This window comes from Neophocaena asiaeorientalis, unplaced genomic scaffold, assembly GCF_003031525.2.
Source record: "Neophocaena asiaeorientalis asiaeorientalis breed wild unplaced genomic scaffold, Neophocaena_asiaeorientalis_V1.1 scaffold114, whole genome shotgun sequence".
NCBI classification, from domain to species: Eukaryota; Metazoa; Chordata; class Mammalia; order Artiodactyla; family Phocoenidae; genus Neophocaena; species Neophocaena asiaeorientalis.
Genome location: NW_020173116.1, coordinates 9,503,849 through 9,527,957, shown reverse-complemented (window position 1 = coordinate 9,527,957; position 24,109 = coordinate 9,503,849). Strand labels below are relative to the sequence as shown.

At 35.6% G+C, this 24,109-nt stretch overlaps 1 protein-coding gene across 3 annotated transcripts in view; it reads right to left on the bottom strand.

The window, feature by feature from the left end:
• EIF5B (eukaryotic translation initiation factor 5B) overlaps positions 1–24,109 on the bottom strand; it is a 67,745-nt gene that overhangs the window by 6,103 nt on the left and 37,533 nt on the right. For 2 of the 3 annotated variants that reach the window (XM_024743722.1, XM_024743720.1), the window contains 9 exons: positions 22,398–22,684; positions 13,178–13,285; positions 12,890–13,000; positions 10,447–10,514; positions 9,742–9,883; positions 2,577–2,708; positions 1,981–2,163; positions 1,675–1,836; positions 1,034–1,165 (listed from right to left, as the gene is read on the bottom strand). In XM_024743722.1, the coding sequence (XP_024599490.1) occupies positions 1,034–1,165; positions 1,675–1,836; positions 1,981–2,163; positions 2,577–2,708; positions 9,742–9,883; positions 10,447–10,514; positions 12,890–13,000; positions 13,178–13,285; positions 22,398–22,684 (1,325 nt within the window). The remainder of the gene's footprint in view (positions 1–1,033; positions 1,166–1,674; positions 1,837–1,980; positions 2,164–2,576; positions 2,709–9,741; positions 9,884–10,446; positions 10,515–12,889; positions 13,001–13,177; positions 13,286–22,397; positions 22,685–24,109) is intronic. The other variant, XM_024743721.1, reaches the window with a different exon arrangement.

The following is a 24,109-nucleotide window of genomic DNA, read 5'->3' as shown; positions in this document are numbered from 1 at the left end:
AGGACGGGCAAGGCATGGCAGAACCTGTACGGGAAAGGAAAGAGAGATTTGGCGGCCGTAACTGAGCTGTATCCCACTTCACCTCTGTCTATGTTAGGTTTACTAATGTCGAAATATGTTTAACCTCTGCACCACTTGGCAGGGTAGATGGGTGAATGAAATGACGTGATAAATAAGAATCTTCTAAATTTAAATAGTACTACATGAATGTAATATGTTACAGTAGCCCAAAGGTATTTAATGATGAAATACCCTAATCTCAGCAGCCCTTTACTCCATCATCACTCCTTTGAAGGTGAAGAGATTTTTGACCAGAAGTAAGTAAAACAACCATGTCGATGCCATTAAAGATGCACAAGTCCACCCATACTCAAGACTGGCCACAGGGATGCCTGCCCTGTTCTCATAGGCCCTGAGGGGGCCGATTCCCTGGCGACAGTGCCTGGGTGCTACCTAAAGAATAATGGTCCCAGCAAAGGACAAGAGCCGCGTGCTGGGGACAGTGCTATCTTCTCCTTGGCAAGAGAATAAATACGTCTCAATGTTTGCTTTTGTGAAACTCTGCTGGGCTCATGTGTGCCATCGGTTCCTGAAAATAGGCAAACAGGCTTTAAAATGACTCCTAAAACCTAGTAAGAGATTTTTTTAGTTCCATCTATATAGCTGAGTATTTTTAAAAAAAAAAAAAAAAAAAAAAAAGGAATAAACTTCTAGCTTCTGGTTCATTTTTTATTTAAATAAAATGTTCTAACTTGAATATATATAATCATTTATTCATTGATTTCAGGGTTAATTTCTATCATTTCTTTCTACTTACATTTGTCTTCATTGTTCTTTTTCCAGTTTCTTAAGATGCTAATTCATGATTATACAAACTGAAGTAATTTAAAAGCATCAACTGTTTGTTAAGAGACCACCAGATAAGTCTTCACAAAGACAAAGATGCCCATCTTATTCATCATTCTTAGTGTGTGCTCTACTGACACAAGGTACAACTCTAAACAGCTTTAGAGGAAAAAATAAAATAACTTACTTTAAGAACTGGGATTTCATCTTCTTTATAAGCCACGAGGAGGGGTAAACCAGCCAATGTTTTTTCCAGGTCTTTTCCAAGAATCTTTACCCCCTGAGCTGCTTCTACTTCTTTATGCTTTTCATATTGGTTCTACAGAGATCAAAACATTTGTTATCACGTTTATTTGAAAAGTGGTTAGTGGTAGAAGACGATGTAAGACGATACTGTCATGACCTTGGAACAGGGAAAGATTTCTTTAAACTAGATACAAAAAGCAATAAGTGCAAATGGAAGACTGATAAATTCAACATTAAAGTTAAATAATTCTGTTTCTCAAGCTACTACAGAATGAGTAAAAAGACAAGTCACAGAACAGAAGGTGCATACTAGCCAGTAACATACACTAGTAACTAGCTACCAGTGTAGAACGAAAACAATGTACTTTTGATTTTTATGAGAAACTTAGTTGGTAAACAAGGACTTTCACACATCTCTACTCTGATGGATGGTCCCTCCTGCATGAAGACACCTAAAATTAAACCAGTGAAGGGTGTGTGTTGTGTATTAAGCCAGGTGGCTCTTGAAGTGAGGAAACCACCTCAGTAGAATTTTTAAACACTGCAAGTCCACACGTGCCAACGCTTACCACCCTGACTTACCTTTACTCTTAACTCCTTCATAGGAGGAGGTAATAGGAGGCCTCGAATCTGAGTGACAATGGGCCCTTCTACTCCGGGAACAATAATTGTATCTCCTTCCTTCAAACGCCCGTTGATCAATATTACATCTATAGTGGTGCCCATTCCTGGGAGAGCCTTAACCTAAGAGACATTTATTGCAAAGGGAGTGAAATATAGGCTACAATGCACCATGTTGAGATTAAATCTAAATTAGTAGACATCCCCACCCAAGAACCCTGTTTGGGGGTTGGTGGGGGGAGGAATAAACTGAAAAGCTGACAGTACCTCCATCACCTGTGCTCTCAGCTCTTCACAGTGTGCAAGTCTCTTATTCAACATGGTCTGAGTTAACTCGACAAGAAGGTAGATCAGACTTCCCATGCCATCACCAGTATGTGCAGAGGTAGGTACCAAGGACACAAAAGTGCGAGGATCTTTATTCTCATAAAACAAAGCTGCGTTCAACCCCTAGAGACATAAAAAGCAAAGTCATTCCCACAGGCCGAGTGGTGGAAGGAGGTCTCCAGAACAGAAATGACTAACTAGAAGCTGGATGAATAATGGCTCTTCATTCTGAAAAATCTTCAAAAACACTTAGATCATGTATATTCTGGAGGTATTAACCATATTGCAGAAAAGTAGTTTCTTTCCAAGTCAATTTGGTTTTTAAAAGTTAAACATTCAGACTACAAAGAGAGGTCTTGAAATAAAGATTTTAAAAGGAAAAGGGAGAAGGGAAAAGAATGAAAATGCTAATTGCCATTAATAGGGGAACAGAACCAGTATTAATGAAATTAGTGACTTAATTATAAAGACAATGTAAAAGAAGAAAAAATATTCTATGATATAGAATCTTCGTAAAGAAGGGAAAGCTTTCTTACCTGCTGTGCAAATTCCACAATAATAGCCTTTGCCCGCTCCTCAAATTCATCTTTCGTATTCTTTTTCTGCTTCTTTAAAGTAGCAGCCACATCAGAGTCGGGGCTCTTTTTCCAATCATACAACCTATCAATCTGGAAAAGTATTTTTCATAAGAAACATCTCTAAAGCATTCACAACACTCAGGAAGTTAATTAAGGTTAATTTAAAAGCTCCAGAAAATTCCAAATGTATATCACACATATCTGGAAGAGTGTATTACTTTCATTGTACCAAAAGCCCTTCACAGTCTGCTCAACTGCATCCCCTCTTAAATTTGAAGTGCCACACTGCCTACCAGCCTCCAACCAGTTCATGAGAGGCTGCCATTTCTTGCAAAAGATGAAAAACTAGAATTATCCTAGGAACATTAACATATGTTGGAATTCCAAAATGGTTATGTTAAGTAGTATGCAGGAAAAAGGATTAATTACAGCCAAGTACAATCACCAGGAAAATGACATGAAAAATATAGAAAATAATCTATTTTCCTTCACTTTTCAAAAGATGATAAATGGGTATAAAGAAGATTATTTAAGAGTAAAAACAAACAAAAAGGCATAATATATTGGCTCATTCTAGGGTGATAATATAAAAAAGTAGACCAATCTGAATGCTATCAAAAAGGAAAATCAGTAAGTAGAAACAGACCCAGAAATGACAATGATGGTATATAATTAGCATACAAGAGCCTTAAAATAGTTATTATAAATATATTCAATGACTTTAAAGGAAAAACATGTAACTTGTAGAGCTAAAAAAAAAAAAAATATATATATATATATATATATGAAATGAAAAAAAAATAAATCACTGGATGAGCTGAAGCAAATTACATATTGCCAAAGATCAGCAACCTTGAAGATAAAGCAAATAAAAACTATCCCAACCAAAGCAGGTAGAGAAAAAAGGATGGAGAAAAGAAAAAACTTCAGTCACTATGAGACAATATTAAGAGAAGTAAAGTCCTAGAATTCTATCAAACACTTAAACAAGGAAAGAGTAAGAAAAGAGAGCAGAAAAATAACTGCACAAGTAATGACCAAGAACTTTCTAAGAAAGTCAAACTCAAGTGGGATAAATATAAAGAAAACTATTAAATAATCTCACTGACAAAACTCTTAAAGAAAAAGTCTTTTTAAAAGCAATCAAAAAATTCTACATTACATACTGGGGAACAAAGAATGAGTAGAGATAAAAGCCAGAAAATGAAGATGATGAAGGAAAAAAATATTTTTTAAACCTAGAATTCTGTATCAAGTAAAACCATTCAGAAAATATTTCAACCTAAATGATAAAAACATAGTATGTCTAAGCAGTGCTTTTAAGCATACCTTTAAATGCTTATATTAGAAAAGAAAAAAATATCTGAAATCAAACATCTAAGCTTCCATCTTAAGAAACTGGTAAAAGAACAATGAAGACAAATGTAAGTATAAAGAAATGATAGAAATTAACCCTGAAATCAATGAAATACAAAACAAACAATAGAGAATATCAATAAAACCAAAAGCTGGTTCTTTGAAAGACACAAATTTCTATACTGACAAAAGTAAAAAACGTAAATAACCTACACTTAACTTAAATTCCATGCTGATGGTGCTTTACTAGTGAATCCTATCAAACACTTAAAGAATAATATCATTTCTACACAAACCCTTTCAGAAAACAGAGGAGGAAATACTTCTCAACTCATCTTAGGAGGCCATTACTCTAATAGCAAAACCAGAGAAAAGATATTAAAAGAAATCTACATACCAAAATCACTCATGAAAATCTCCCCCCCAAAATTAGCAAATCAAATCCAGCAATATATGAAAAATATATCATGACCAAGTGGGATTTGTTCCAGTAATGCAAGGTTGGTTTAACATTTAAAAAATCAATAGTAAAGAACAAATGGTACTGGAACAACTGGATGTCCACAGGCAAAACACTGAATACAGACACAGACCTTACACCCTTCACAAAAAAATTAACTCAGAATCGATCACCTAAGTGTAAAACACCAAACTCTAAAACTCTTAGAAGATAACAGGAGAAAATCCAGATGACCTTGGCCACAGTGATGACTACGTAGATACAACACCAAAGGCACGATCCATGAAAGAACTGATGAGCTGGACTTAATTAAAATTAAAAACTTTTGTTCCGTGAAAGAGCCTCAAGAGAGTGACATTACAAAGCACAGACTAGAAGAAAATATTGGCAAAAACACACATCTGGATAAAGGAATAGTATGTAAAAGATACAAATAACTCTCAAAATTCAACAGTAAGTAAACTAAGAATCCAATTTGAAAATGGGCCAAAATACTTAACAAAAAACACCTCACCAAAAAAGATATAAAGATGGCAAATACATACATGAAAAGATGTTTCGCACCTTTTGTCACCAGGAAGATACAAATTAAAACAAGATACCACTACACACCTATCAGAATGGCCAAAATCCAAAGCACTTACAATAGCAAATGCTGGTGAGGATGTGGAGTGACGGGAACCCTCATTCACGACCGGTGGAAATGCAACATGGTGCAGCCACTTTGGAAGACAGTTTGGCAGTTTCTTACAAAACTAAACATTCTTACCATACAGCCCAGCCATCGTGCTCCTTGTTATTTACCCAGGAGTTGAAAACTTACGTGCACACAAAAACCTGCACACAAAAGTCTACAGCAGCTTTATTCATAATTGTCAAGACTTGGAAACAACTAAGATGTCCTTCAGTGGGTGAAGGAAAAATAAACAGGTTCATCTAGACAGTGGGATTATCATTCAGTGCTAAAAGAAATGAACTATCAAGCCACAAAAAGACACGGAAGAAACTTTAATCCATATTACTAAGTGAAAGAAGATAATCTGAAAAGGCTACATACATACTGTAGGATTCCAACTATATGACTACTCTGGAAAGGGCAAAACTATGGAGACAGTAGAAAAATCAGTGGTTGCCAGTGGGTGGAAGGTGGGGGGATGAATAGGCAGAGCACAGAGGATTTTTAGGGCAGTGAAAAGGCTGTATAATTCTATAATGGTGGATACATATTATGATACATTTGTCCAAACCCACAGGATGCACCACACCAACAGTAAATTCTAAGGTAAACTACAGGCTTTGAGTGTGTCAGTATAGGTTCATCAACTGTAGCAAATGTACCACTTGGGTGGGGTATACTGATAATGGGAAAAGCTATGAGTGTGGGGGGGTGGGGGGGTATATCAGAAATCTCTGTACTTTCCCCTTAATTTCTCTGTGAATTTAAAACTGCTCTAAAAAATGACATGTTTTTTAAATAGCAACAAACTTCTCACACCCTCAACAACATGGATGAAATCACAGAAGCATAATGTTAAATGTAAAAAGCCAGACACAAAAGAACATATTCTGTCAAATTTGATTTACATGAAGTTCAAGAAACAGGCAAAACTAACCCATGGGCACAAAATTTGGAACAGTGGTTGCTATGAGGGGCTGGGGATTGACTGGAATGGGGCATATCGGTACTTCTCGGGTGATGCAAAGTCTGATGTCTTAATTTGGGCTGTGCAACAAGGATGTATATACATTTATCAAAACTCAATTTCACACTTAAGTTCTGTGCATTTCACTGTATATAAATTTTACCTCAATTTAAAAAATAAGGATATAGCAAATTTACAGAAAGCATAAAAATATTTACGTCACAGCTTTTCTACCTGGTAATAATAATTAACCTGTTTTGAACCCTTACTTTGATCAGATACTAGTCTTAACACTTGACATGTTTTATCGCCTCTAATTCTTACAAAAATCCAGTAATGCTCTGTTTTGCAGGCAAAAAGAGGCTAATTAAGGACCCTCTTTATACAGTTTGAAGTGCCAAAGCCAGGATATGAACCCAAGATTCAAACCCTGGAAGCCAAGCTCTTAACCACTGTCCCACTCTGCTAACTCAGAGCTCCTAGGATGTAGTTTCTCTGGAGACAATAACGAAACTAGAAAGAGCGAGTGACTAAGGTAGTGCCTGCAGAGGAAGAGAAGACTGAGATCCTGTTAGACTGTCATCTTCACTAGAAACGTTCTAGGAATGAAGAGCAAATGGAGATTTCCAAGATACAAAGAAGACTGCAATCTTAGGGTCACCGTGCCTGCTTAATCCAGATTTGCCCACCACTGGCAAATCCACACTCAAGTCAGAGGTCAAAAGCATAGGCCTGTAGAAAACTCCTAAGGGAGGATGTGTCTGCGTTTGAACAAAGTAACTATAACTTTAGAAAATAAATAAAGATTCAAAAATGACCTTCATAAATTAGAGAAACAAACAGTTGAACTCCTAGAAGAAAACAAAATTAACAAAATGAAGTGGAAGGAAATGGTCTACTAGGTGTGTACATTGTATAATAAAAGACTCGGAAACTTATAAGCTCAAACTGAATTAGAGCAACCCATGAAATCTTCTCTCTCCAAAGTTAATACAATAGTTGGAAGTAATACATGCCAAGTGCCCAATACCTACTAGGCACTCAGTAAATTCTTGTTATTGCTATTTAACAGGATTCATGACTTAGAAATGAGAGAAAACAACCCTATCTCTGCAACTGGTACAGATCAGAGCTTAATGAGAATTGTCATCTCTCCTTTAAAAAAAAGTGACAAACTTAGAAAGGGTTCAGTTTACAAAGGTCTTCTAGTGAAGCGGTGGCTGGGAAGAAGGCTTAGTGGTCAGTCTCCTCTAGATTTGTCCAAACCCACAGAGTATACAACACCAAGAGTGAACCCCAATGAAAACGATGAACTCTGGGTGATAATGATGTGTCCAAAGGAGGTTCATCAGTTGTAACAAATGCACCTCTTTGGTGGAGGACACTGGGAACAGAGGGGGGTGTGCGTGTGTGAAGACAGGGGTATACCGGAAATCTCTGTACCTTCCCCTCAGTTTTGCTGTGAACCTTAAAGTGCTCTAAAAACAATAAAGTCCTGATAACAAAAAGTAAAGCCCCTCACCCCCACAGCAACAGCAATTCACGCTGTTACCGAATAAAGGAGAAAAACCACATAAGCATATCAAGAGATGCAAAATGAGCATCTGACAAAAATCAACAACCATTCCAGACTTAAAAGAAAAAACAATACTAAGCAACCTAGGAATAGAAGGGAAATTCCTCAGCTTAATAAAGTGCATTTACATCTGACATCATACTTAATGGTAAGTATGGAGAAGAAACAAGGATGTCTTGTTTCTTGTCCACTTTTATTCGACATTGTTCTAGAAGGTCTAGTTAGTGCAATAAGGAAGAAAAACATTTATAAATTGATAAAGGATACAGATAAGGGAAAAAGTGTAACAGTTTTTATTTGCAGATAACATAATCACGTATACAGAAACTCCCATCCGAGCTACAAAAGCTACTAGGCCTAATCAGTGAATTTAAAAGGTCACAAGATAATAAAACTGTAGCATATTGTCAAGACAAAGTAAAGTAAAGTAAATGTAGAGACAGACATCATGTTCACTGATTGGAAGGCTCAATTTTGTTAAAATGTCCATTCTCCCAGAATTTATATACAAATACAACCCCAATAAAAATCCCGGAAGGAAGAAACTAACAAGCTGATTCTAAACTTTATATGGAAATTCAAGGACCCTGAAATAAGCAAAACAATTTTGAGAAATAAAAAGTTGAAGAACTTAACCACCCCACCTGTTTTCACGACGTTATTATGAACCTGCAATAATCAAGACAGGGTAGCAGTGGCACAAGGACAGACATATAGGTCAATGGAAGAGAAGAGAAATACTAAGAACAAACATGTACCTACATGGTCAATTAATTTTCAACAAAGACTGCAAAGTAATTCAATGGGGAAAAGAATAATCTTTTCACAAGGGGTTTTTGAAGTAGATATACATTTGGAAAAAAGTTAACCTTGACCCTACCTTACACCATGCACAAAACTAACTTAAAAACATCATAGATCTAAATGCTGAATATCTAGAAACACTGGAGAAATTTTTCATGAACTTGGGGTGGGAAAAGATTACTTATATAGAACACAAGCAACAAATTATAAAAAAAAATAATTTCTCATAAATTGATTTTGCTAAAATTAGAAGTTTCTACTGCTCTTCCAAAAACCTCATTAAGAAAATGAAAAACTAAGTCCTTGACTATAAGAATATATCTGCAATACACATAACTGACAAAGGACTTCTATTGACAATATAAAGAACTCTTAAAACTGAATTAAGACAACAATCGAATAAAAATGAGCAAAGGATTTTGAATAGATACTTCAGAGAGACAGAGATGGAACAAGTACATGAAAAGATGTTTGATGCCATTAGTCATCATGGGAATGCAAATGAAACCAGTATACTTTGGCACTACACACTCATCAGAATGGCTACAGGTAGGGTTAAGTGTTGGCAATAATGTGCAGAAACTGGAACTCTTCCAAATTGTGGGTTAAAAAATGTAAAATGGTACAATCTCTTTGGGAAAATGTGTCATTTTCTCATAAAGTTGAACATATACCTACCATATGACCCAGCAATTCTATTCCTAAATATTTACTAAAAGTAAAGGAAAATAAACGTCTACACAAAGACTTGTGTAAAAACGTTTATAGCTGCTTCACTAATAACCTAAAGTTGTAATCAATCCAAGAATCCTTCAACAGGTAAATGGATCAAGTGTTAAAATGTATTAGCCAGATGATGAAATATTACTGAATAATAAAAAGGAACAACCTATGACCTATGCAACAACACGGATAAATCTATATTAACATGAGTAGTGAAAAACGCCAGACTCAAAAGATTATACACTGTATAATTCCATTAATATGAAATTATAAAACAGGCAAAACTAGTCTATGGCAGCACAAAGAAGGCTGGTGTGTTTGGGGGTGCAGAAGGGGCACACTGACTGTAAAAGAACATGAGGGAACATTCTGGGAATATGGAGGTAAGTCTATATTCTGAATGATGGTGGTTAAATGTGCATATAATTTTGTCAACATACACTGAACTGTACATTTAGCGTTAAGTGCATTTTCTTACATGAAAGTTATATTACATTTTTTTAACCACAAAAAAATAAGAAGCATATTTTCACAACTTAATTTTTCAGAAGGAGAGCTTACCTTATTGAGTGCAACAATGAAGGGACATTTTTTAGATTTCAAAAGGTTGATAGATTCAATTGTCTGGGGCTCCAAACCATGCATAATATCAACAACTAAAATGGCAATATCACAAAGAGAGCTTCCTCTGTTTCTCAGATTACTGTTGGAAAAGAAAAAGATGTATAAATAGAAATCTTGCAATTAATACTTTTATTTTAAAAACTTAAAATTTTAATTTCTTTGTAAAACCTAAACAAAAAAGAACAAAATCAAGTACATGCATTAAATTCAAGTGCCATTAGCCCTTAACTTGCCAAATGCTTATCTGACAGTGAATTGACATCAGTTGGAATGACTTAGTTCCAGAAGTTACTCCATTATTTCTGCCAATTTTACTGACCAAGTTTTTTGCGCTAAGGAACATGGCCAAGAGGTAACAGGACAAAATTCCACCTGTAATGGGTTTCATAGGAGATAGACCAGGTATGTATTAGGATTTGCTCTTTTAAAGTGGAAAAGACTTCTCTCTACAAAAAACAAGTATCCAAATAAAGTACTACTAAATCAGTGAGGCACAGATGAGGATTGGCAGTTACAGGGAGCACAGACCTCAAAACAGTACCCCAAGACTAGCGACTAGTTAGAACTCCTCACTCACTGAACTTTGAGACTTAATGGTTTCAAGCAGTTTGCCTGATGACAAAAGACACAAATCATTCCTACCTGAAAGACTCATGTCCCGGAGTGTCAATAATCAGCATTCCTGGAATCCGTACATTCTCTCTATTAAACTAGAAAAGGTGGGGGAAAGTGGAGAGCTTAACAAAGCCAAAACAATGAAAGCTTCTTTACAAAACAATTATTCTGCCATGAAAACTTCAACATCACTTCCTTTTCCAAATGAACTGTTTTAAAACTGTTTCAACCAGCAAAGCACAACAGTTAATATTTTCATTAATATCAAAAGGAATTTTTCAGAAAAAAAACTGAAATGAGAAAATATTCCCCTTGTTAAAGTTATATAACTGATGAAGTCTAAATCTGAACAGATTATTAGTAAGTGACATAGTAAGTGACAAATGACAGAGTAGTCATCCGAGAGTGATTATTTATAAAAAGCTGACACAGAAGAAGAGGTTCTCCGTATCTGGAAAATGTATCTGGTCCAATTTTAAAGCAATTCTAAACTCTGAAAAATATCTCAAAGCATGTTTTAAAGAAAATTTACCACCACATCAACTTAAAATATTAAAGAATAAGTTCATACCCTGCTTTATTCAAATACTATCCTCAACACTTGATTTTCTGGACAAAAGCACACAAATGAATGGAAACAACATTACAACAAGCCAGATATGGACGTCCTCCTTTAATCTAAAGAGTAGCACTGACCAACAAATCTCTCTCACACATACACACACAAAACTTTTTTCTTTGCTTATCTATACTTTTGTCAATCTTCAAATGATTTTCCAAAATCTTATCCAGTGATCTAGGTCAAAATGATTCAAATGCAAAACATTTCAATTTTGCATTCTGGTGGTCTTAGATCAAAATTCACCATAATTATTTCCACTTCGCTGTCTGGAATACAAACAATATAATTACAATTGCCATATAAAGGTTATCCTGAGAACTTTCATACAGGCCTAATAAAAATCATGTTTTTTAACTATGTGCTAAAATAACACCAGATTTAGAGTCTGGAAACTGGTGGAATAAGCTGTTATAAACTCCCCAGTGACTAGCACAGAAAAGTAACAGATAGAAACAACCAAAATAAAATTTAAATTACAAATTCAGAAAACTGTAATTCAAGAAAACTGTCCTAAAATAAAGAGTTTAAACTACATACTGAAATGGAACACCATGTAACTGGAAAACTGACCCAGAAAAACCAAAAACAAGATGCAAAAAGACTACATAACTTATACGAGGATGAAAACCGGCTTGTAATCAAACTTGCAATGCTTTATGTCAGAAGAAGTTGGAGTAACAGTCAAGATACTTAAGGAAAGAAAATGTGAACCAAGGATTTTACATGTAGCCAACTAACTTTCCAGGATGAAGGCCACAAAGTAACTCTTAAATATTTAAAAAACTCAAGTAATATTATTCCCACTACTCCTTCTTCAGCAATCTACCAGAAAACAAGCTGCATAAAACAATTTCAAACATACAAAACAAAAACTGAGTGATAAGCTCACAGACCCTTTCTATACACAGAACTGAGACTAAATAAGGAATGAAGAGAGATACCAGCATGTAATAATGTGCTATGTGTTACATCAGACAGCACGATGTAACCAAACACAAATAAGACTACTAGAACCTGTATCAAAAAGACTCAGAAGCCAATCACTGGGCAAAGATGGAACTATCTCAGCACAATAATAACTGAAATGGATTAAAACACGGTAAATAGGGACTTCCCTGGTTGGGCAGTGGTTAAGAATCCACCTGCCAATGCAGGGAGCACAGGTTCAAGCCCTGGTCCAGGAAGATCCCACAAGCCGAGGAGCAACTAAGCCTGTGCACCACAACTACTGAGCCTGTGCTCTAGAGCCCGCGAGCCACAACTACTGAGCCCGTGCTCTGCAACAAGAGAAGCCACCGCAATGAGAAGCCCATGCACCACAACAAAGAGTAGCCCCCGGCTCACCGCAACTAGAGAAAGCCCGTGAGTAGCAATGAAGACCCAACAGCCAAAAATAAAAAAAAACAATAAGGTAAGAAAAAACACAGTAAATATGTTGAAATCCATGAGTTTATAATAATATAATAGCAAACCAAACCAATCACTCTTTATTTTAAGAGCTGGTTAATAAAGGTGAAGGATCAGGCATTTATTCTGCCTTTCCTCCACATCCCATCACTCAGTGACCAAATAGTAGATGAGAACTCTATAGAAGTAATCAGATAATGGGATTGGAATATCAACATTTAGAGATTACTTCACTTCATAATAGTGACTGCCTCTTGGAGCAGGAGGGAAGGAGGTCCCCTACAACATTTAATGTTTTATGTCTTTAAAGATGGCGTGTGTTAATTATGAACGGTGAGCATATGGGTCTGTTATACTATTCTGTTCTTTTCTCTGTGTTTCAAATAATTTATACCTTAATTTTTGTCAGAGATTAAAACACATGAAATACAGTGTACTTACATTTTTAATCATCTTCGTTTGCTCATTAATAGCTTCAAGAGGAACATTGGTGGCACCAATTTGCTGCGTAATACCACCTGCCTCACCATCTTGTACATGCGTGTGACGGAGCTGGGATAAGATGGCAGATTCAGATTCAAATTTCAAAATGCAAAAAGAAGCAAAAGCAATAAGAAAACAGCAGCTTGTAAACAGAACTGCCCATGTGTGCTATGGTTTCTATTAGCTTTTTATAAGGTATCATTCACTTATTCAAAAAGTTATATATCAATGCACACATTTTCTTACTTTATCTAGAATTTTTGTCTTCCCTGTGTCCACATGTCCAAGTACACAAATAACAGGAGCTCTTAGTTTCTCTGTATTTACGTTTTTACTATGTTCAAGTCTCCGTTTCTAGGAATAAAAAAAAAAACACAAAATTAAATACTATTTCAAACCCTCAGTACCATCTTCCTTTAAATTATTTTGCCTTTGCAAGGGAATGCCACAACCTGCATACAGGTTTTGCTGCTTGTTTTGCTGCTTTAACTACATGTTATAATGTGAACTTTACAAACTTTGGACAAGGAGACACCTGTTTATAATAGATTTCTGAGCAGCACTACTAATTATGAATAAGAATGGTGTAAAGTGTTGGCTCAAACTTTCTGAACACTTTTGTACATGGTTAATTTAATGGAATATAATGAATAGAAAAAGGAATTGATCATTTTGTCACACTTACTATATAGTACAACCTCTAACTTACGTGGAGGTTTACATAGAAAGAGGTATACACTAGCATTCCAACACTTTCATTAGAACTGAAGAATTGTTAAAAATTTTAAAGCAATATATTTCAAAACTGTATCCAGTGTACAAATGCTATGTCTTTTCAGTTAGGACATGGTTACTGCAAGCTTCAGCCTCACACATCTAAATGACATTTCCTACCTTCCTAAGTAACCACTAAGCATGAGAAAGCCTGTCCTTGAACTACAACGTATTTACTGTATCATTTACTTCTAAATACTTCAGCTTTCTGAGAACCAAACAAAACACAAGCTAGCAGTTCCTCTTTAAAATGACAGCCTTTGAAGTACAGTAAAGCTGGCATTCAACTGAAATAACACTTTTCACAAAAAGTCTGAAGCAATGTCATTTACAAAACTATCACTATTTTCCATCTAAAGAACCGTTTTTCTAAGAACTCTTTCATTTCTACCACGACACTGATTCTTTCTATAGAAACTGTAATGAAAAGACATTTTGGAACGTCAAAAGTGAGACGCAAGTATTTACTAGCGAAGAGTAGTACACAACAGCTTCACAATATGTATGACTCAAAAGCAAAGGGGACCTTAGTTAGAACTTGATATGGTTGAAAACTGCCTTTCTCTCCCATACTTGATGAAATGCTGAAATTTTCTGGAGGGCAATTTAGTATATATAGACCATGACTCAGAAATTCTACCTCTAAGTATTTGCTCTGAAGCAATGACAAGTATACAGAGATGTACAGGTGTACAACAGTTTGCTCACTGGAGTATTTATAATAGCAAGAATCAGTAACCACTTAATCTTTAGTGGAGGATTTCTTAATGAGGGTTTCCAAAACCCCAGGGCTGATAGCTATCTGGTTGCATAGAATCATATAGGTATCCTATCCACAATGGAGAGTCTTACTTAGGAAGTCTGTGGTGAATGTCAGAAAATTATAGTATATAGCAAGGTTTCAGAACCATGAAATGTGTTATGGACTGAACTGTATCTTTTCCAAATTTATACACTGAAGTCCAAACCCCCAATGTGACTTATTTGGAGATAAGGCCTTTAGGAGGTAATGGAAAGGTTAAATGAGGTCCTAAGGGTGGGGCCCTAATCCAATAGAGCTGGTGTCCTTATAAAAGAAAATCAAAAATCTTTCTCAGCACTTACAGGGGAAAGGCCATGTCAGGACTCAGTAATAAGGTAGTCACCTGCAAGTAAGGAAAAGAGTCCTCACCAGAAAACAGCCCTGCTATCTCTTGAATCTTCAACTTCTATCCTCAAAAACTGTCAGAAAATAAATTTCTGTCATGTAAGCCTCCCAGTTTGCAGTATTTTTGCAGTATTTTGTTGTGGCAGCCCAAGCAGACGGATACAAAGTTAAATTAGGATCCTTCTATAAAATGGAAGACAATATGGAGCTGTTAAAAGGTGTTGTGAGGCAGGACTTCTTAAATGATGGAATGAGGAGGCTCAGCAAGTCCTCTCCCTAAAAAGAAAAGATAAAACTAGACAAAATTGTTGAAACAGCCACTTAAAGACTCTAGAAATTGGCCAACAGCATATAACAAATTGAGAAACATTTAATTCAAGAAAATCTACTGACCATCAGTAAGAGCAACTGTGGAGTTTCAGACTGGAGTTGCTCCATCACACTCCTCTCACTCCCACAGCTCCATGGGGCAGAAGTGATATGAGAGAGGGACAGGGGATTTCACACTGTAGGGCACTGCCAAAACCAGGAGTGACCCCAATGGCAAACAAAGAGATAAAACTAAAATCACAACTAGACTAAGGCCTTGATACTGGTGAGACAAGAGATAACCAGGAAGATCAGTCAGACATTTAACAGGGAGGCCTGTGGAACAAGACCGGCAAACCAGGCTTTGATAAGATACTACTAATCTCCGGTGGTCCAGAAGGCTGTGCCCCTTACAAGGTTGTCAGAGGAGACCAAAGAGGTCCTTGGTCCTCTAACAAGAACTTAAAAAACGAAAACAAACAAAAACAAAGAAAACAAAACTGAGAAGAGGCATCAGCAGTTGCATACAATAGAAGCCAAAGACGTAACAGAATTAGTCCACCTGATTCACTAGGCAAAAAAAACAAAAAACCCAAACTACCACATTTGTAGGAGCCAACAGAATTCAGAGTGGTCAACAGAAACTACCTCTGAGAGACCCAGATTTTGGACTTATCAGACAAAGACTCAAAAACAGGGAACCATGTTGAAAGAAAAGTGTGATGATGACTCATCAAAAGAGGACATCAATAAATAGAAAAAAAATCATAATTAAAAAAAAATAACTTGAACATTTTGGAGTTAAAAAGTTCCGTAACAAATTTAAAAATTCACTGAAGGGGCTCAACAGTAGCTATAACCTGGCAGGAGAAAGAATCAAAGAACTTAAAGATAGATTAATAGAAATTAAACCAGAATGAAGAAAAATGGACAGAGCCCTGAGAGATCTGCAGGATACTCTCAAGTGCACCAGTGGAGTTCCAGAAGGAGAGGAGACTGAGAAATAGGCAGAAAGAATATCTGAAGAAATAATGGCAGAAAATTTTCAAAATTCAACAAAAAACATCAATCTACGCATCTAAAAAACTCAATAAACTCCAAGTAGGATAAATACAAAAGATAGCCACACCAAGACACAACCTAGTTAAATTGTTAAAAGCCATGATCAAAAAGAAAATCTTGACAGCAAGAGAAAAATCACTCCCTGTGTAGAAGGGAACCCAAATAAGAGTAACAGCTTAATTTTAACCATAAGCAATGGAGGCCAGAGGCAATGCAGTAACATATTCAAAGGACTAAACAAGAGAAAAAAATTCTCATGCAAGAATTCCGCATGCAGCAATATTATCTTTAAAAATGAAGGTAAAATAAAGAATTCCCAGACTTAAAACGACTAAGGAATTCACTGCTAGAAGATTAGCATGATGACAAATAACACAGAAAGTTTATCAGGGTGAAATGAAGTGACACCAGATGATAACGAAAAGCCACATGAAGAAAAAAAGGGTGATGGTAAAAGATGATTATATAGGTAAATATAAAACACAGTAAAAATTACCTTTTTCTATTTTCTTCTCTTAAAGGCTGATTTAAAAGATAACTTCAAAAATAATTCTAAAGTTGTATGCTTGATCTTATAACAGATAAAGATGTAACAAATATAACAAAGATCAAAGGCAAGGCGAGGGAGGTACTGGAGCTATACTGTGGCAACGAAATGACACCAGCAGAAACTCAAATTCATAGGAAGAAATAAGGAATACTAGAAACATTAATATTTAGGCTAATATTAAAGACTATCAATATATTTTTCTCCTTTCTTCTCTGAATTCCTTTAAAAGATGTAAGATCAAATAAGACATTAATAGCACCACTGTTTTATTGGGTTTGTAACATTTATAAACATATGTAACAATAATACATAATATATGTAACAATAATAGCATAAAGAAAGAAATAGATCTATATTGGAACAAAATCTTTTTTTAACTAGAATTAAGCTACTAATAATAGAAAATAATAAGTTAAGATACATATTGTAATGCCTAGAGTAACCATGAAGAAAATAACTTAAAAAAAAAGACCCAAGAGACATGCAATATGTAGAAAACAAATAGCAAAATGAGAGAAGAAAATTCCATCACATCTATGACAACTTTTTTCCTTTTTTTTTTTTGCCCCACCAAGTGGCTTGTGGGATCTTAGTCCCCCAACCAGGGATTTAACCCAGGCCCTCAGTAGTGAAAGTGCAGAGTCCTAACCACTGGACCAGTGGGGAATTCCCCATAATAACTTTAAATGTGAATCAATTAAATGCTCTTAAAGGCACATTGTGTGACTGGATAAAACAGTAAGATTAAAGCACATGCTGTCAGCAAGAGACACTTTAGAGTCAAAGACACAGACATAAACTGAAAGCATTAAGACTGAAAAAGACATACCACGCAAATGATAACTATAAGAGAGATTCATGGCTATGTTAATAACAGACAAAAAATGGTATTAGAGACAAGAGACATATCTGTATCCTCAAGAAGATATAACAAGTATAACCACATACAAACCTAACAGAGACCCAAAATATATAAAGAAAAAACTGAAAACATTGAGGGGAGAAATAAAATTCAACAATAAATTTGGGAACTTCAATAGCCCACTCTCAATAATGGAAAGAAAAACTATACATAAAATGAGCAAATGTATACAAAATTTGAACAGAAGTATCAACAAAACTGACCTAACTAACACCAGACCCACCAACAGCAGAATCCACATTCTTCCTAAGTACACAAGAAACATTCTCCAGAAGAGACCATATGCTAGAAGATAAAACAGGTCAATTACTTTAAAATGACAGAAACTATACAAAGTATGTTCTCTGACCACAATGGTCAGAATTTAGAATTAACAGAAGGAATATAAGGAAAATCCACAAATATTTGTAAATTATAACAATACACTTCTAATAATGCATGATCAAATAAGAAATAGTAAAAGTGAGATTAGAAAATCTGAGTTGAATGAAAATCAAAAAAAGTCAAAATTTGTGGGATGCAGCTAAAGCAGTACCTTAGAGGAGAAATCTGTAATTGTAAATGCCTATATGATGTGGAGAAGAAAAGAATGGTCTCAAATCAATTATCTAAGTTGTCACCTTAAGAAATTAGCAAAAGAAGAGGAAACTAAACCCAAAGTAAAAAGAAAATAATAAAGAACAGAATAAAAAATCAACTAAAAAGAGAACAAACAAAAATAAAGAAAAATCAATGAAACCAAAAGTTGGTTTGAGATGCTCACAAACATGGAAAACCTTTAGCCAGACAGACCAATAAAAAAAAATAAAAAAAAAAAAGAGGAGACAAAGATCACCAAAATTAGAATCAAGAGGAGGCACCACTACTGACCTTACAGAAACTTAAAGGACTGTAAAAGGATGCTATGAACAACTTTATGCTCACAACTTAGATGAAAAAACAATAATTAGAAACTCAAAAATTACTGATAATGACTCAAGATGAAAAAGAAAATGACAATACAATAAACTGAATTAGTAATTTTAAAATCCTCCCCCCAAAAATGCTTTATTGATGAATCCCAACAAACATTCAAAACAGGAAATAATATAATCCTTCACAAACTCTTGCAGAAAGTAGAGAAGGATGGAACACTTCCCAACTAATCCTACGAGGTTAATATTAATCTGAAATCAAAGCCAGAGAAACACATCTTAAGATAAGAAAGTTACTGATCCATATCCTCATAGGTATAGATCACAAATTCCTCAACAAAATATTACAAATGACATTCAGTACCATAAAGAGGATTATATACCATGATCAAGTGGGATTTATTCCAGGAATGCAAGGTTGGTTGAATACCAATTAACATAATACATCATATATCAATACAAAAAGGGAAAAACCCATCTCAATAAATATACAAAAAGCATCTATCATCCACTCACCAATAGAAACTCACCACAAACTAGGAAAAGAAGGGAATTTCATCAAACTGACAAAGGACATCTGTGAAAAACCCACTGCTAATACCATAGTTAATGGTGAAAATCTGAACATTTTCCCCCCAAATACTGGGAACAAGGCAAGCATGTCTGTTCTTACCACTTCTATTCAACAATGTATTGGTCTAGCCAGGGAAATAGGGCAAAAAAAGAGAAATAAGCAGCAGTAAGACTGGAAAGGAAGAATTAAATTGTCTTTGATAGATGACATGACACTGATTACAGAAAGTCCTAAGCAATCCATGAAAAATTACTGGAATAAAAAAATTTCAGTATAGTTGCAGGATACAACACGATCAATCTATAAAATCAACTGCACCTTTATACTGACAATGGAAGATTAAATGAAGTGACTCCATTCACAAGAGCATCAAAAACAATAAATATACTTGGCAATAAATTTAACAAAAGAATCATAAATCCTATACTCTGAAAACTACAAAACACTGCTGGATGAAATTTTAAGAGATATAAATAAATGGAGAGACAGCCTATTTCCATGGATTGGAAGATTTAATATTAATAAGATGGTAATTCTCCATAAAATTAATCTACAGATTCAATGCAATCTCTATCAAAGTCTGAGTAGACTTTTTGCAGAAACTGCTGACCCTAAAATCTGTATGGAAAAGCACGTGACCTAGGATAGTCAAAACTATCTGGAAAAGCAAGAATAATGTTGGAAGACTTACATTTCCCAATTTCAAAACTTACCATAAAACTATAGTAATAGAAAACAGTATGGTACTGACGTAAGAACAGATATACAAATGAATGAAACAGAACTCAAAAGTCGAAAAATAAACTCTCACATTTCTGATCACTTGATTTGTCAAAAATGACAAATTTGACAAAAATGACACAATGGGGGAAGAGTAGTCTTTTAAACAAATGATGCTGGTTAAATTCATTAAAAAATGATGTTAGTCCCTTACTTCACACCATACAAAAAAAATATCTTAACATAGAGTTAAAAATACAAGAACAAAAAGTATAAATTTTTAAGAAGAAAACACAGGGCAAAATATTCATGATCTTGGGTTAGGCAAAGATTTCTTCAATACAACAACAGAGGCATGCTCTAGTAAAAGAAAAATTTAATAAACTGGATGTTAACAAAATTAAAAATGTGTACACTTCAAAAGAAACTTAAAAAATGAAAGGACCTCTTACAACTCAATAATAAAAAGACAAATTCCAAAATTTTAAAATGGACAAAAATTTGAATAGATGTTTCAACAATGAAGATTATAGGAATGGCCAATAAACATACAAAGAAATGCTCAACATCATGGAAATGCAAATTAAAACTGCAATAAGATATACTACTTCACATCCTTTAGAACGGTTATAATGGAAAAGCAGACAGTAACAAGTATTAGTAAGGATGCAGAGAAACTAGAACCCTCAACTGATAAAAATTTTCAGTTGCAGAGCCACTCTGAAAAATAGTTTAGTAGTTTCTGAAAAAGTTAAACACAAATTTACCATACGATTCAGCAATTTCACTCCTAGGAACATATCCAAAAGAAATAAAAACATGTTTCCATGCAAAGATTCATATGAGAATGTTTATAACAGTACTATTCATAATAGCCAAAAAAGTGGAAACTCAAATGTCCTTCAGCTGGTGAATGGACAGTAATAAAATGTGGTGTACTTGTGCGACAAAACACTATTTGTCAGTAAAAAGGAACAAAGTCCTAATAGAGCAACAACACAGATGAATAGACTTAAGTGAAATAAGCCAGACACAAAAGACTACATATTATATGATTGCATTTATAATGAAGTTTCCAGAGAAGACAGCTCTCTAGAGACAGAAAAACAGATTAGTAGTTGCATGGGGCTAGGAATGGGGAATGACTGCAAACTGGCACAAGGAATTTGTCTGGGGTGATGAAAATATTCTAAAGTTGAGTTGTGGTGATGGTTGCACAACTCTGTAAATTTACAAAATGTCACTGAATTGTACACTTAAAATGGGTCAATTCTATGGTACGTAAATCATATCTCAACCAAGCTGTTTAAAAACTGTTGAGCTAAGGAAGCCCATAGCATATTGTTATGTGGAAAAAAATATGCATCCACAAAATTTATTATCTAATTATTAATGAATTTTTTTTTAACATGAGGCTGATAAACAGATTCATTAACAAGGGTTGTTCTGGTTATCTCACTGGGGAGTGAGATAATGGGGGAACTTTTACTTTCTGATTATACCCATTCTGTTTGCTTTTAAATCATCAAACACAGTACACAAACTGTCTCTCTTACACATAGGTATACAAGGGAGTTGGCCTGAGTAGGTACCGTGGGGAAGAAGCAGAGACACGTGCAGGAGAAGGGAGGGGATCTAGTGGGTGGAGGCCAGAGATACTGCTCAACATCCTAAAATGAAGAGGACAGTCCCCCGCAGCAGAGAATTATTCAGCCCAAAAATGTCAACGGTGCCGGGGTTGAGAAACCCCAGTTTACAGTAACAGACTCTGTTAGTCCTTTAGAGATTCAGAAAATCTATTCCTATCTAGACTTTACAGAAGGAAAGGCAAATACTGATATATAGGTATTAAAACAAAAATTAAAAACTAGAATTACATATGAAAAGATTAAGAAAAGGAAAGCTAAGAACAGTTTTTAGCTTTAAAATAGTTTAGCATCCTCAAAGCAAACTAAAGTAGTTTTTAGTGTATTATTTATGCTAAGCTGACATAACTAAAGAAAACTTTCTCTTGAAGCCTAGTAGAAGTAGTAGTAGAAGTCTACCTCATTAAGTAGGCCAAACGGTAAGCCGGCTAGGTATGTGACCTTGACTAAATAGTGATAGAAGCCTCATTAACCCACCAGATTTAAACAACTAAAGGGATCAGATGCCTCAGAATGACTAACCTAAATACATAAGGCAAAAACTCAACTAGAGGGCATAAGCTCAGAATACCTCTGTATACCGATAAACTGTCAAAGAGCACATTAAAATTTGGAGGAAAAAAGAAAAAAATGATGAAGCAGTCACCATTCTGGCTTAGGTAAGAGTGAGGTCCTTGGGTTAGACCACTGTTAAAGACCTATTATGTCTCCACAAAAACCGGACAAAGATACCACTCCGAGACTGTATTTTTAAAAGGGCTCCTCAATAAAAGCCTTTAGTTGTATAGTTCTAATGTTCACAGAGGAGTGGGGAGGAAAGGAGGAAAGAGAAGAGGAAAAATAAATACCTCGATCCTCCGTTTTGCTTTGTCGTAAGCCCGTTCTTCTTTAGTTCGATCATCATCAGAGTCATACTCAGATTCCGAGCTCACTTCTTTACTTGGCTTTTTAACTAATGTTTTCCCCACATCCTTCTCATCTGACACCTTTTCATCTTCTTCATCGCCTTCACTGCCTTCACTGTCTCCTTCTTCTTCCTCTTCTTCTTCACTCTCTTCATCATCCTCCTCCTCCTCCTCTTCCTCCTCTTCCTCTTCAGGGTTTTCTTTTACTTCTATATGCACCGTGTTTCCTACTTTCAGGAAGAGATTTTGAAATAAATGAAAGTTAACAATGAGATTTCTATCAAGATAGAGACCTTAAAGGGAAAATAATACTGAACATGTACTAAATAAGGGAGTAACATTTTTTGTGGGGGGGGCGGGCGGTATGCTGGCCTCTCACTGCTGTGGCCTCTCCCGTTGCGGAGCACAGGCTCTGGACGCGCAGGCTCAGCAGCCATGGCTCACAGGCCCAGCCACTCCGTGGCACGTGGAATCTTCCCGGACCGGGGCACGAACCCGTGTCCCCTGCATCGGCAGGCAGACTCTCAACCACCGCGCCACCAGGGAAGCCCAGGGAGTAACATTTTAACACAGCATTAATTCCAAATTAATGTTTTCATACATCATAAATGCAAAGTGTTTGTCTACATTGCTACAATGAAGACTGCCATTTAACAGTAAAAACTTAATGCATTAACCATACTTCAGCTAACAAACAAGAAAAACATTACTAAGCTAGGATACAAGAGAGGACAGAAACCCAGGGAGGTGGACACGATGCCTAGTACTTTGTTCCCCCTGGGGTCACTTGCGGATCCTGGAGGAGGCAGCTGAAAAGCTATGCAGCTCTTAGTGGCCCCTCAAAGCTTAGGGGTCCAGGCATTGGGAGTTCAGGCCTACCAAGGATTTCCATGGGGCGAGGGCGATGGACACTGGGCAATACCCTTATTGTGCGGTGAAATCCTGAAAAACTGTACTGTAGCAGTAAGGATAAACGAGAAGTAAACAGGGCCTCCCCATTATTGGCATATCACCTCCAGATCCTCTAAATTCCACATGTGGAATAAGACGACTCTATATTGCTAGTTCAGACTCCTGGTAGATGTACATATAAATTCTCTCTGGAGGAAGAAAACACCAACCTTGACATCAAATTATTTCTACAGTTGCAAACAATTGAGGAGAAAATTAATGAACCGGAACACAGATCAGAAGAAATCTACAATGAACCATGGAGACTCAATAGGTAAAAAATACAGAAAAGAGGAAAAGATACAGTGATAGAGTAAGAAGGTCTATCATAGGCTTAACTAATATCCCTGAGAAGAAACAGTGGCTCATAACACTGCAAAACTGATAAAAACATATAGGCAGAATAAATAAAAACAAAACAAACCTAGCCACATCATAATAAAACTGATGAAAACGAAAGAAACATGAAAAATTTAGGCTGGTAACCTGACTTTTAAACAGAAACAATAAAAGCCAAGACAAGGGACTAATATCTTCAAAGTATTAATAAAATTACGACTAAGAATTCCTCATTTAGTTTGTCACCTTCAAGAATGAAGATGAGATAAAGATATTTTCAGAAAAGCAAAAATGGAATGTCTCAGTAACTGATGCATACTGAAGGAAATTCTAAAAGGTATTCTTCAGGCTGGAAGAAATGATCC